The sequence below is a fragment of the Ailuropoda melanoleuca genome, chromosome 15 (genome assembly GCF_002007445.2).
Source record: "Ailuropoda melanoleuca isolate Jingjing chromosome 15, ASM200744v2, whole genome shotgun sequence".
Classification (NCBI taxonomy): domain Eukaryota; kingdom Metazoa; phylum Chordata; class Mammalia; order Carnivora; family Ursidae; genus Ailuropoda; species Ailuropoda melanoleuca.
This window is the reverse complement of record NC_048232.1, coordinates 19,883,408-19,898,580: the sequence shown is the minus strand read 5'-3', so window position 1 is coordinate 19,898,580 and position 15,173 is coordinate 19,883,408. Positions and strand designations below refer to the sequence as shown.

General features: G+C 34.6%; 1 protein-coding gene across 1 annotated transcript in view; it reads left to right on the top strand.

Annotated features, from left to right (window-relative positions):
* LOC100464386 (dnaJ homolog subfamily C member 1) overlaps positions 1–15,173 on the top strand; it is a 184,092-nt gene that overhangs the window by 88,189 nt on the left and 80,730 nt on the right. Inside the window, exon 7 of the mRNA XM_011226930.3 lies at positions 904–994. Within this exon, the coding sequence (XP_011225232.2) occupies positions 904–994 (91 nt within the window). The remainder of the gene's footprint in view (positions 1–903; positions 995–15,173) is intronic.

Here is a 15,173-nt window from a genome sequence, read left to right as displayed (position 1 = left end):
GGATGAATAGGAGTTCATCAGAATAATGGCAGGGCAGCAAAATATTCTAGTTAGAGGGCAAAGGATAGGCAAAGACGTTTTGAAAAAGCACAATGTGGCCTGGCAGCTACAAGTATCTTGCTATATAATGGATGAAGTTTGAGTGAAGATGTAGTAGAAAATTACCTATTCTGTTTTTCTCCTTGTCAGGATCTATATATGCCTAGAGCATCAACTTGTTTATTTCCATGTTTGTGATTATTGAAGCTCTAGTCTTTTTTCATTACTCTACTAGAATCTTACCTGTGTGCCACTCCTTGAGACTTTAGCTACTATATTTTGACCCCTAAATATTTGTCCTCAATCCCCAACTCTCCATGATAGGAACTAATCTCTAAGGGTGGTGGAAGGAATGACAACTTTACTTGTATCTAATGATCATATAGGTTTCATAATCAGATTTGCGTATAGTAATTTTGAAAATCTTTTGAAGTTAAGGTACTAATATGAAAATGGTGTTAGTACTTTGTTAGTCACAGTAATATAATTTACTGTACCAAATTGTTTAATTCATTTTAGCAAGTGTGTTTTTCTGCTCTTTGTCCATGCAGTAGCACAATATTGAGAAAATAAACAGTGGTGGAAAACAGGAAGAGGAGTCCTCTCTTCCTTAACTGAGAGAAAAAAACTTTACTTAAATTTATACTCCTGCAATTACTGGCTTTAATAAATAAGCTCTCTAAGAGAGAAAAATCATAGAGAAACATTTATTTAGTTTCTTCTGTTCATCCTAAAATCTAAAACGTAAACAGAAAGGAGGACTACTTGTTAAATGAATATACTGCTTTAAAATGAAATCATGTGGAAAATAGTGTCAAAGCAAACCGATTTTTGTGTTAATTTATTTGTAACTTCTTTTTTAAGGATGCTGGGGAGTTTTATGCTAAATATAAAGAAACAAGATTGAAGAAGAAGGAAGATGCGTTGACCAGAGCTGAACTTGAAACACTTCAAAGTGAGTTTTAAACATTGTCTTGCTGTGTTAACAATATCATATAAAACTGATTATTTAAATATGGATTTTCCCTTAAAGTCAGCAGTAATTAAATATTGTGTGCTTTCTTTACCATTCTCTAAGTAGAGTTACTTCCTTAATGTATTGTATGTGGAAAATATTATATTAGTAATTATTGAACCACCCACAGTTCAGTATCAGAGGAGAGATAAAATCAACATGGGGTCATAGAGTTCCTCAAATCCAGGAGGCATCCAAAATCCAGAAAGTCCTAAAATACTCCAGTGCTGTAGTTGTCATTGATTTCTAGTGCCAAGTCTGTCCAGTTGATCACTCAACTTGCTGTAAAACAGTAGCAAATGGGAAACCTGAAAATATCAAGGATTTTTGTTTTGAAAGTCTTTGTTTCATTCATCAATGTATTGTTATAACGTGAAACCCTTGACTAAATTATCAGTATGTTGAAAAGAAGTCTTCTATTGAACACTAAAGGGAGTTCTGGCTGATTTTAGGAAATGTTGAATATACAGTTAAAGAAGGCATTTCCCAGCCCTGGTCTTCTTGTCTAATTTTGCCATGTCTACATCTTTCCCACATATTTACACTCTTCCCTTTACTTTGCTTTATTTTTATTCAGAGCATTTAACACTACTTAACATTAATTTATTTGTTAATTTACCATCTGGTTCTCCCAATAGAATGTAAGTTCTATGAGGGTAGGGCTTGATCTGTTTTGTTCACTGCTTTGTCTATCCAGATACCTTAAACAGACCCTGCCACATAGTAGGTCCACAGTAAATACTTGTTGACTGAATTTGTGGAGGTGAAATCTCTATTCTTTTAAAAATTCCAATGTATTTGGGGTTTAGACTTCATTTCCCTCCACCTACCTGGATTCCTAAAGAAGTGCATGCTGTTGGGGCACCTGGGTGGCTCAGTTGGTTAGGCGTCTGCATTCAGCTCAGGTCATGGTCTGGGAATCCTGGAATTGAGCCCCATGTAGTCAGGCTCCCCACACAGTGGGGAGTCTGCTTCTCTTTCTCCTTCTTCCCCTCCCCCTGCATCTTCTATTTCTTCTATTTATTTATTTACAAATAAATAAAATCTTAAAAAAAATTTACAAAGAAGTGTATGGTGTCATGATACCAATCTGGGCACAGGAGACAACACAACGATAATTAATAACAGGTCACCTCACGCATAAAATGCACACACGCGCACAGCATGCATAGTGTCACAAAGCAATTCGAGTGCTTTTGAGGAGGGTGTACAGTAAAAGCTGTTCTTGCAGCCCATATAAGTATGTTCGACCCTTGAACAATGAGGGTTAGGAGCACTGACCCCCCCCAACACTGTCGAAAATCCATGTATAACTTTTGACTCCCCAAAAACTGAACTACTAATAGCCTCCTCTTGACTAGGAGCCTTACTGGGAACTCAAACAGTTGATTAACACATATTTTGTATGTTTTACATATTATATGCTGTATTCTTACAATAAAGTAAGCTAGAGAAAAGAAAATGTTAAGAAGATCATAAGGTACAGAAAATACTTTTACAGCACTGTATGGTATATATTGAAAACATCTGCATTTAAGTGGACCCACACAGTTCAAACCTGCATTATTTAAGAGTCAACTGTAATTTAGCCAAAGCAAACTGGAAGAGAGCAGCTGTCATATTAGTATACCATGCATCCAATTCACACACTTAATATATAGAAAAATGGTGATAACGATATCCCTTCAGAAGGTCCTCGTTTTCTGCCTTCACCCTGGCACCAGACAATTGTTTGAGAAGAGAAAAGAACATTGTGTTCTCTCCAAACCCAAAGAGTACGTTGCCACTACCTAAATGTGTGACTTTGAGGATTTTAGTTTCCCATCTGTCAAAAAAATATGCTGGGCTAGATGGTCCAGCATTAGTTTTCTATTGCTGCTCTCACAAATGGCCGCAAATTTAGTGCTTAAACACAAATTTATTATCTCACAGTTGTGTAAGTCAGAACTCCAGCATGGGTCTTATTGGGCTAAAAACAAGGTTTCCCAAGCAGGGCTGCATTCTTTTTCCAGCTTCTAGAGGTCCCCCATATTCCTTGGATCATGGTCTTCTTCCTCCATCTTCAAAGGCAGATGTGTGATGTCTGACTTTTCTTCTATAGTCACATCTTTCTCTGACCGTAACTGGGTGAAGTTCTGTGCTTTTAAGGACCCATGTGATTAGATTCTCACTCTCTCTTACATAAATAAATAAATAATAATATTATATTATTATAAATAATTATTATTTATATTATTATAAATAATTATTATATTATTATAAATAATAATATTCAAGTCAACTATGTCATTGTTTAAAGCAGATTTCTGTAAAGAGAGAAGAGTTTAGTATGATAGAGGATTACATATTAAGGTACATGTTTTTTTTTTTGTTTGTTTGTTTGTTTTTTTTTCTTCAAAAAGAGCATTTTTAATAGACTAAATACTGGTTATCACTGAGTTTTTGTTTAAGGTACAACAGCAGCATGGTTCAAATGTAACTTGCAGTTCTTGGAAAAAAAACACAAAAATTTTAAAATAATGAAATACAGAAAAAGTAGGGACCACCTTTCATTATTTTGAGTACCATTGTTCACTTTGAAAAAATATTTCCAACCTTCTAAAATCCCAGTTAAGAACCATTTCCAAGGGGGGAAAATATCCAATGCCACAACATAACTTCTGAACAATAATTATTATATTAAACCTAAGATTGAAACAGAAGCTCAAGTTATAGCAATTGTTGAGATAGTTTTAATCATGTTGAGTAAATCAATAAATAAATGAAACTCTTAAGTGTACTATTTATGTAATTGTTTTCAAGTAAAATTGTTACATAAAATTTTTCTAAGGTTTTTAAGTCAAGTCAGAAGGAGGGGGGAGATCACATTTACAAAAAAAAGAGGAAAATATCAAACTAACCCAAAATTTACCTGTAGAGTCAAGGTGAATGTACATTTTATTGCTTTCATAGACACAGCTTATCATTTTTATGTAGCTTTTGTAACAAAACACTTAATTGTTATAATTTTGGCATATATATTAGAATTATGTAGTAATAATGGGTTAAGTATATACACTACAACTTAGAAAATAGGGGTTAGGCATAAAATATTTATCACAATGTAAGATAATTTATCACAACATAAAAATTCCTTTTAAAGTTCATGACCATTTTCACAAAATCACTCAAAGATTTTTGTTATAAGCATTTGATAGAAATTTTCAAACAAATTAATAATTTTTATTTTGTTAATTGTCTAATAAAATAGATGATTAGAGAAACACATTTTCAAATACATAAATATCTAAAAACTCTGCCAGTAAAAATATATAGTATATATAATCTTTTAAAAAGTTTGAAAATTCATCACTAATTTTGCAGTTATTGAACCTCAAAATGGAAAAAATAAATACCAGAAAGCATATTAAAAACAATACTCATACCAGCCATGAATAATAAGACTTCTAATGCTCATGTTTTTGATATCAGTGGTATGTGAAAGGTGATGGTATCAACATTAAGAATGTTAGAGAACAGTCACATTATTAATAATGTCAGAAACTGTCATGTATTTTTTAATGTAGTCTCTAATGGTTTACATGCAAAGAATCTTTTAATTAATTTTGTTAACTTCATTACAGTGTTCTGTATTGTATACTTTAGAATTAATATATAAAGACCCCAAATCCCCCAGTGTGCATTTCATTTGCCCCTATCCTTCTTAATTTTAAAGACCATCATTGGAATACTGAGTTCATAATAACATTTCCATCTGCTTAATTGAGTAAATGCATCTCATGCAGATTAGCAGAAGCTATTTTATGCTGCCTGTTTTTCATGACCTAATTGTTAATCTGCCCTCAAGTCTATCTGCTCCACCGCTGAGATTGTGCAGTTTCCTCGGAGGGCCATACCAGAATATACATTGAGTAAGGTGTAGTGGTCTTATTAAAATGGTATATCAAAGAGGGAAATACAAAAAGGGTGATTTCTTAAAAATAGATACCATTGTTCTGGGAGTCTGTGCAAAAAATGTGATATCTCTTTGGAAAATTTGAAGCCCTTATTTCTTTATTGCAAATTTAATCATTTTTATGTTTTAGGTTTAAATAAGTTGAATATTTATTAATATGACTTTTTCATTGTTGTATGTATATTATACATTCTTTAATTATGTGAGTTTCATTCTAAGTCAGTAGTTGTGAATTCTAAGTACTATAATGAAACCAGCCCATATCATGAATGGGAAAAATGAATGATTTTATAAAGAAATTGGTTGTCGGAGCACCTATGTGGCTCAGTCAGTTGAGTGTCTGCCTTCAGCTCAGGTAATGATCTTAGGGTCCTGAGATCGACCCCCATAACCAGCTCCCTGCTCAGTGGGAGCCTGCCTCTCCCTCTCCCTCTGCTTGTGCTCTTTCTCTGTCAAATAAATAAATAAAATCTTTTAAAAAAGTAAGTATTCTTGAAGTATAAAAATCAGTATTCTTACAATCATGTTATCTAGAGAATTCATATCATACTCTGAGATTCTGTTAACAATGGAACTGGCTCTAAATGATGTTGAATTTTCTTGAGGTCACAGCCTACAAAGACTCCTTTGTATATCATGAGCAGTTAGAAGCATCATGTTCAGTGTTGGAGATCCAGTTCACCATGTATTAAATGAGAATTTCTAAGATAATGTAAGATTTTTCTCATTGCTGTCAGGTTCAGTATCCTTATGTCTAGGCTATCTTCTTCCGAATTTCAGCCAGATATCGATTTGCCATTCTTGTTTGTTGGATCAAAACTAATTTGTTCCACATACACTGGAAGAGGAATCAGGGGTAGAAACTGCTGCAGGAACCAGCACCTGGAAGGAAAACCCCAACCATAAACCCTGGATTGCTGGAGGCTCGGTGAGGACAACTCTGAGAGTTAAAAACTCCGGGGGTCCTCAATCAAAGAACTCCCACCATACTGTGAGACTTACCTCCAGGAGCCAAAATCTACCATCTTGACCATTTTTAAGTACATAGTTACGTGGTGTTACATATATTCATAATGTTATACAGCCATCACCCCATTCATCTCCCATAGCTCTTTTCATCTTGTAAAACTGAAACTTTGTCCGCATTAAGCAGTAACTCCCCATTCTCACCTCCTTCCAACCCCTGGCAACCACCATTCTACTTTCTGTCTCTCTGATTTTGACTACTCTAAGCGTCTCATATAAGACTGATCATTACAATATTTGTCTTTTGTGACTGGCTTATTTCACTCAGCATAGTGTCCTCAAGGCTTATCCATGTTACGGCATGTGTCAGAATTTCCTTCTCTTTTAAAACTGAATATTATACCATTATATGTTTATACCACATTTTGCTTATCTATTCGAATATCTGTCAATGGATACTTGGGTTGCTTTTACTTTTTAGCTATTATGAATAACTCTGCTATGAACATGGGTATACGAATAACTGTTTGAGTCCCTGGCTTCAGTTCTTCTGGTGTATACACAGAGGTGGGATTGCTGGATCATACTATAATTCTATTTTTAGTTTTTAAGTAGTCTCCATGCCCAGGGTGGAACCCAAGTTGGGGCACAACCCTGAGATAGACCTGAGCTGAGATCAAGAGTTAGATGCTTAACTGACTGAGCCACCCAGGCACCCCAATTCTATTTTTAATTTTTTGAGGAACCAACATCCTGTTTTCCATAACAGCTATACCATTTTACATTCCTACCAACAGTGCACAATGGTTCCAATTTCCTGACATCTTTGCCAACACTAATTTTAATTTTCTGCTTTTTTTTTTTTTTTATTGTAGCCATCCTGATGGGTGTTTCTTTGGAGAAATGTATGTTGAAGTCCTGTACTCAGTTTTGAATTGGGTTGTTTTTTGTTGTTAAGTTTTATGAGTTCTCTATATATTCCTATATATTCTGGATATTATCCCTTATCAGATATATGATTTGCAAATATTTTCTCCCATTTTGTGGGTTGCCTTTTTACTCAGTTGACATTGTCTTTTGATGCACAGAATTTTTTGATTTTCATGAAGTCTAATTTGTTTTCTCTTATGCCTTTGTTGTCATATCAAAGAAATCATTGCCAAACCCAGTGTCATATAGCTTTTGCCCTATATTTTCTTCAAAGAGTATTATAGTTTAAGGTCTTACAGTTAGGTCTTTGATCCATTTGAACTTCATTTCATAGTGGGTAAGGGTCTAACTTCCTTATTTTGCATGTGGATATCTAGTTTTCCCAGCATCATTTGTTGAATTGTTACTTTTTTTATTTAACTTTTTACTTTGAAATAATTATAGATTCATAGGAAGTTGCGAAAATAGTATAGAGAGGGTCCTATGTGCCGTTCTGAAAACCAGCAACTTGACATTGATACAAAGTGTGTATATAATTCTCTACCATTTTATCACAAGCGTGTATTTATGTTACCACCATCCCAATCAGCCACTACCTCTTTATGATCGTACCCATATCCTCCTGTTCCCCCATTATCTCTAATATCTGGCAACTACTAATCTATTTTTCATCTCTCTAACTTTGTCATTTTGACTATATGATTTAGAGAATATGATTTTGAGAATCATACAATATTTGACCTTTGCGACTGGCTTTTTTTCACTCAGTTGTTCCATGTATCAATAGTTTGTACCTATTTATTCTGTGTATGGTTGTACCATAATTTGTTTAACCATTCACCAACTGCAGAACATTTTGGTTGTTCACAGTTTTTGACTGTCACAAATAAGGCTGCTGTTAGTAGTCAGGCTGAGTTTTTTTTTTGTGAACTTTTTATTTATCTGAGATAAATGACCAGCAGTACAATTGCTGGGTCATAGGATAGGTTTATGTTTAGAGTTTTAACAAAACTGCCAGATTATTTTCCAGAGTGCCTATATAATTTTTACATTCCTACTAGCATCAAATGAGAGATCTAGTCCCTCTGTACCTTTTACCAGCACTTGGGATTCTCACTGTTTTTTATTTTAGCTGTTCTAATACATTTGTAGAGATAACTCATCATGATCTTAATTTTCATTTCCTTAGCGGCCAGTGATGTTGAAACATTCATGTGCCTATTTGCCATCTGCATGTCCTCTACAGTAAACTCTTTCTTTATGCCTTTGGCCTATTTTCAAATTGGATTTTTTTTTTTTTACTGTTAAGTTTGGAAGTCCTTTATATAATCTAGATATGATTACTTTGTCAGACGTGTGGTTTACAAATATTTTCTTCCAATCTGTAGCTTTTCATCTTCTTAATAGTCATTCACAGAGCAAAAGCTTTCAGTGATGATAAATCCAATTTATTGTTGCTATTTTTTAGATTATGCATTTTATGTTATTTAAAAAAAACTCTTCTCCAAGCCCTATTCTAAATATTTTCTCCCTTATTGTCTTCTAAAAATTTTATAATTTTATGTTTTACATTTAAATCTATGATTCATTTTTAGTTAATTTTCTGTAAGGTGTGAGGTTTAGGTTAAAGTTTATTTTTTTGCCTATGAATGTATAGCCAGTTTTTCTAGCAGTATTTTTTAAACTATTCTTCAAAAAGAGAATTTGTTTTGCACCTTTTGTCAAAAATCAGTTGGCCTTACTTGCTTAGGGTTCTTTCTAAGTTCTTTATTCTGTTCCATTCGTCTACATTTCTCTCCCTCTGCCAATATGACAGTCTTGATAATTGTGGCTCTACAGTGTCTTAAAATCAGGTAGAGTGTTTCCTCCCACTTTCCTGTCCTTTTTCAAAATGTTTTAGCTATTCTAGTTCCTTTGCCTTTATATATAAATTTTAGAATAATCTTGTGTATATCTACCAAAAATCTTGTTGAAATTTTGATAGGAATTATGTTAAACTTGTATATCAATTTGGAGAGAATTAATATTTACTACCTGGAGTCCTTTAATCTATGACAGAGTCTGTCTCTTCATCTGTTTATATCTTCTTTTATCTCTTTCTTCAGTGTTTTATGGTTTTTAGCATACAAATCCTGTACGTGTCTTGTTAGATTTATATCTAAGTGTTTCTCTCTTTTTTTTTTTGAGTGATTATACATGGTATTGGGTTTTTAATTTCAATTTCCACATGTTCACTGCAAGTAAAGAAATGCAGTTGATTTTTATATGTAGGTATGTATCTTGCAACCTTGCTAGATTCGCTTGTTAATTACAAGAGTTTTTATGCAGATTCCTTGGATTTTCTGTGTGGACAATCATGTCATATGACAATAGGGATAGTTTTATTTCTTCCTTTTCAATCTATATGCATTTTATTACCTTTTCATTTCTTATTTTGCTAGCTATAACTTCCAGAACTATGTTAACAAGAGTGGTGAGAGAGAACATCCTTCGTTTCCAACCTTGGATGGAAACCATTTAGTATTTTACCATTTAGTATGTAAACTACAGGGTTTTTTTGTTAGATGCTTTATATGAAGTTGAAGAAATCTCACTCCATTCCTAGTTTTCTGAGTTTTTTATCATGACTACATGTTGAATTTTGTTAATTTTTTTGTATCAATTAGTATCATGTGATATTTCTTTGCTTGTTAATTTGGTGGATTATATTGATTGAATTTTGAATATCGAACTAGACTTGCATCCCTGCAGTAAGTACCATGTAGCCATAGTGTATAATCCTTTTTATATATTGCTAAATTCTATTTGCTGATATTTTGCTAAAGATTTTTGCACGTGTGTGAGAGATATTGATCTATAGTTTTCTCTTTTTGTACTGTCTTTGTATGATTTTGGTATCAGAGTAGTGCTAACATCATATAAGGGATTGGGAAGCATCTCTCTTCTATTTTCTGAAAGAGACTGTGTTGAATTGGTGTTAATTCTGTAAACGTTTGGTAGAATTCTCTGGTGGGACCATTTAAGACTGGATATTTTATTTTAGAAGTTTTTAAATTATAAATTAAATTTCCTTTGTAATTACAGGACTTATTCAAATATCTTTTATGTATCTATTTTGTGGGTGAGTTGGGGTAGTTTGCGTTTTTCAGGCGGTTGGTTAATTCCATCTAAATTGTCAAATTTATGTGTGTATAGTTGTTTCTAATACTAATTTATCCTTTTGATGTCTGCATGTCCTGTAGTGATTTCTCCTGTTTCGGTGCTAATACTGGTAACTTCTGTTTTTTTGGTCAGTTTTGCCAGATGTTTGTCAATTTTATTGATCTTTTCAAAGAACTAGTTCTGTTTCATTGATTTTTTTTTACCTTTTACTTTTGTTTTCTATTTCATTTATTTCTGCTCTTATTTTTATTATTCCTTCTGCTTTCTTGAGCTTGTTTTGATTTTGTTTGCTTTTGATGTGGAAGCCTAGATTATGGCCTTGAGGCTTTTCATTTTTTCTAACGTAAGCTTTTAGTGCTTTACATTCCTCTCTCAGCACTGTTTCGGCTATGTCCCACATATTTATGTACAATACATTTTCATTTGATGCAGTTCATTTTTTTTTCCTGAGACTTCCTCTTTGATACCTGGATTATTTAAGTGTGCTGTTTATTTTCCACGTTTTGGGGGATTTTCCTGTTATCTTTCTGTTATTGATTTTTGGTTTGATTCCATTTTTGTCAGAAAACCCATTCTGTATGATCTCAATTCATTTAAATTTGTTGAGGTGTGTTTTATGGCCCAAAGTATGGTCTAGCTTAGTATATATCTCATGGGCATTTGAAAAGAATGTGTATTCTGCTGTTGTTTAATGGAGTGTTTTTATAGTCCCCAAAGTCCCCAAGCCTCTATTCTTTATTTTTTTCCCCTCTGTTTTTCAGATTAGGCAATTTCTATCATTCTGTCTTCAAGGAAACTGATTACTTTCTCTGTTCCATTTTTCTGTTGAGTTCTCAGTCATTAAATTTTTAATTTTAGTTTACACATTTTCAGTTCTGATATTTCCATTTGGTTTTTCTGTATTTCTTCTGTGTCTTTGCTATTGACTTTTTACTTCATTTATTTTGAGAATGTTCATTATTACTTATCAAACTGTTTTTATATGACTACTCTAAAATCCTAGTCAGATACTTTGGATCTCTTTTTCATCTTGTTGATTATCTTTTTCATTCAAATTGAGATATTCTTGGTTTTTGGTATGATGAGGGGGATTTTTTTTTAATTTAAACTTGGACATTTGGGGGCACCTGGGTGGCTCAGTCAGTTAAGCATCTGTCTTTGCTCAGGTCATGATCCCAGGTATCCTGGGATTGAGCCCTGAGTCAGAGTTAGTGTGGGGCTCCCTGCTCAGTGGGGATCCTGCCTCTCCCTCTGACTCTCCCCCTGCTCATGCTCATGCTCTCTTTCTCTCTACTCGTCAAATAAATAAATAAAATCTTTAAATAAAAAAAAGAAAAAGTTGGGCATTTGGGGTATTATGATATAATACTCTGAATCTTGTTTAAGTGTACTATCTTAGCTGATGTTCTCTGACAATGCTCTCGCTGAGCCAAGGAAAGGGAGAGTTGCTGCCCTATTACACCGTTAAACACAGGAAGTCCACAGCCTGTTTTGCAGCTGAGGGAGAAAGTGGTTGTGGATCTTCTTAGGGTTGGGCAGGTGTGGACACCCACACCTCTCACTTGCCAGTAGGCCACACTAGTAACACTCAACTGTTATCCCCTTGCTGGAATAGGCAAGAATGCCTCTTACAGTTCCCTACCTGGCCTCTGCTAACATTGTGAAGGTTTGGTTTCTTTATTCGTGGGCAGTTGTGAAAGCCCTGACACTCCTCAAGGCTTTCTCTGAAGCTACTGAGGCAGGGAGGGGAAGGGATACCTCATTACTCCTGGTCTAGGCTTCCCATTAGCTTAGGCTATCCCTACCCCAATCACTGACTTTACAGGAGATGGGGATCCTTATTACCTCTCAGCAGGGAAGAAAGTCTTTTCTACATCACCCTGGTAGGGAAGTTGGGGTGCCTTATTACAGCCTCACAGTGGCAGAAGTCTAGGCTTCTCGTTAGCCTTTGCTGGCAAGAAACAGTTGGCCACAATTTTGTCCCTTGTTTGCTTGAAGTGTAAATCAGTTATTATCTGAGCTTGTCTTATGATGCAGGGAAACTGAGGGTACTTACCACTTTGGTGGCCATCATGTCCTGCCATACCTAGCTGGCCTGTCTTCTCTTCAAAAATCAGTCTTCCTGTGTTTGTTTTATATGTAACATTTAAGGTTTTTCCATTTTCTTAGGGGGAGGAGTATGGAAAAGTACTTTTACTTCATTTTTTTAGAAGCGCAAGTTTTGAATTACTTTTTTAAAGTGATTTTTTAAAAACTTCTTTACAAAAGCATCAAATACTTGTAATTGTGATACAGTACAGTACCCCAGAATTAAATATAAACAACTACATTTACTTCTTTGCTTCTTTATAACTGATTCTCTATAAGAAGGAAAAATTAGTACTGATGAGGTGGATTCTAGCTTATGCGTATTTTCTTTAAGCAGTACTTTGGTGTTCAAAATAAAGAAATCAAGAGAAGCTAAGTAATATGACACACTTCATAAGGAGTCAGTTCTATGACTTGTTCCCCTTTTATGAAAAATATTTTGAAAAACAAAAACCTGGCCTACTAATTTGGGCTCATATGGTACTCTGGTGACACCATCCTAGTTTTTCGGTAGTGTTATATTAGATTCACCAGTTTTATATTAGATTCACTGGTCATTACCAGTTGTCTAATAGAGTGTTAGGGACTTTTTTTTTTTTTTTAAATCACCCATCTTACAAGCCTGGAAGTACAAAGGTATGTAAACAATATAAGGTAAAATATAGTGGTTAGATGCCACATAATTTCTAGTTCAGGTAATCCTTTTTAACTAGAACTGTTCCCACAGTACTGTATTCTTAATGTACATTATTCTTGGCATATACTAAATTCACAAACTTGAATGAAATGTGAGTGAATGAATAAATGATACTACTCCTACCTTCAAAGCTTTCTGTTCATCTGGCAATATTTTTAATTGGAAGGGGAAATAAAATTCTTGGAAAATTATGTATTAATTTATTCTTCTTTGACCTACTTTTTCCTTTAGTTGTTTCACCTGGCCCACGTATGCATTTTAGGACTTCTTCCTTTCTCCGGAACTCCCCTCTTTGTATCTGTTGTATATTAGGATAGTAATTTTTAAGTCTTGAGATAACTATGTTTTTGCACAGTTCTTTACAAGTTCTTTATATTCTAGGTACCACTTTAATCATTTTATATGCTTTAATCTCTTTACTCCTCATCAACAACTCATGAGATGTAGTATTACCATTATTCCCATTTTACAAAACAGTAAAGGACTTTAAACAAAAGAGCTAGTAAATTGAAGAGGCTGAGTTTTAGTCCCAGATCTATCCACAGTGAGAGCTTTTTCATCTGTCCACAGTGAGAGTTCGTTCTTTCTTTTTCTTTCTTTCCTTTCGTTCATTTGCTCACTCACTCACTCACTGTTTATTTAACACCAGACGTTGTCCCAACTGGGAATCCAGTAGTGAACAAAATAAACAAGAATTTTTCCTAGGTATGGGGCACCTGGGTGGCACAATAGGTCAAGTGTCTGACTGTTGATTTCAGCTCAGGTCATGATCTCTGAGTCATGAGATTGAGCTCCTATGTAGGGCTCCACACTGAGCATGGAGTCTGGTTGAGACTTTCTCTCCCTCTTCCTTTCCCCTCTCTCTATCTGTCTCTCAAATCTAAAAATATTAAGAAAGAGAAAGAAAGAAAGAAAGAAAGAAAGAAAGAAAGAAAGAAAGAAAGAAAGAAAAGAAAGAAAAGAAAGAAAAGAAAGAAAAGAAAGAAAAGAAAGAAAAGAAAGAAAGAAAGAAAAAGAAAGAAAAAAGAATTTTGCCCATGTAGAAAAAGAAAGAAAAAAAAGAATTTTGCCCATGTAGAAAAAGTCAGAAAGAAAAAGAAAGTCAGAAAGAAAGAAAGAGAAAGAAAGAAAGAAAGAAAGAGAAAGAGAGAAAGAAAAAAGAATTTTGCCCATGTAGAAAAAGTCAACAAGATGAGTAGTGATAAATGCTAAGGTAAAAAGTAACAAGGGAGAGGGGTGGGGAGCACATGTATATATACATATGTGGATGTGGCAGGCCTGCTGCAGAGGCAAGGAAGGCCTCAATAATAAAGAGACATTTGTGCAAAGACCTACAGGAGGTTAGGGAGTAAACAAGGCAGGTGAGGGATTGGGTTTCAGGTAAAGGCAACAGATGAAAGCTTTATGTTTTGTTTTGTTTTTTTAAGATTTCATTTGTCAAAAAGAGAGAAAGCAACAAGCAGGGAGAGTGGAAGGCAGGGGGAGAAGCAGGCTTCCCACTGAGCAAAGAGCCCTATATGGGACTCAATCCCAGGACCCTGGGATCATGACCTGAGCTGAAGGCAGATGCTTAACCAACTGAGACACCCAGGCATCCTGAAAGCTTTATGTTTTTGAGGAATAGCAATGAGGCTGGAGAGTATTAAAATGAGGTCAGAGAGATGATGAATGGGGTGGGGATGGGAGACAAAAATCACTTAGAGCCTTATACTTTAAGAACTTGGCTTTTACTCTGGAATGGGAAGTCCTAAGAAGGTTGAGCAGAAGAGTTACATGATTTGATACATGTTCTAAGAAGTCTGGCTGTGAGGTTAAGAACAGACTGAAACAAGGAGACCAACCAGTTGGGAGTTGTTTTAGGGATCCAGACAAGAAATGGTGATGGCTTGGATCAGAGTGATAAAAGTAAAGAAATGAAATTCTTATGTATTTTGAATTTAGAGACAGGATTTCCTACCAGATTTCATACAGGTTGTAAGAGAGAAGGAAATTGATGACTTCAAGGTTTGGGACCCCAGTAGGTCGAAGGAATGGGAACTATATTGGAAGAAGCAGATGGAAGTGAAGGGAGTTTTATCAGGAGCTTAGTTTAGCACATAGTTCTATCCTCCCTTAATGTTTAGGGCACATTCTTGTACAAGTCAAGTAATTTCTGCAACTCTGCTGTGAGATAGGTAGAGCAGATATTTCATTTTACAGGTGGAGACTTAGAAGTAATGTGAAGGAAATATAATGTATTGGTGAATGACTAAAGATACAGAACCTAGTTTTTCTGACTTCTTGTTTTCTCATTTTTCTACTACTTTTCATATTAATGGCAT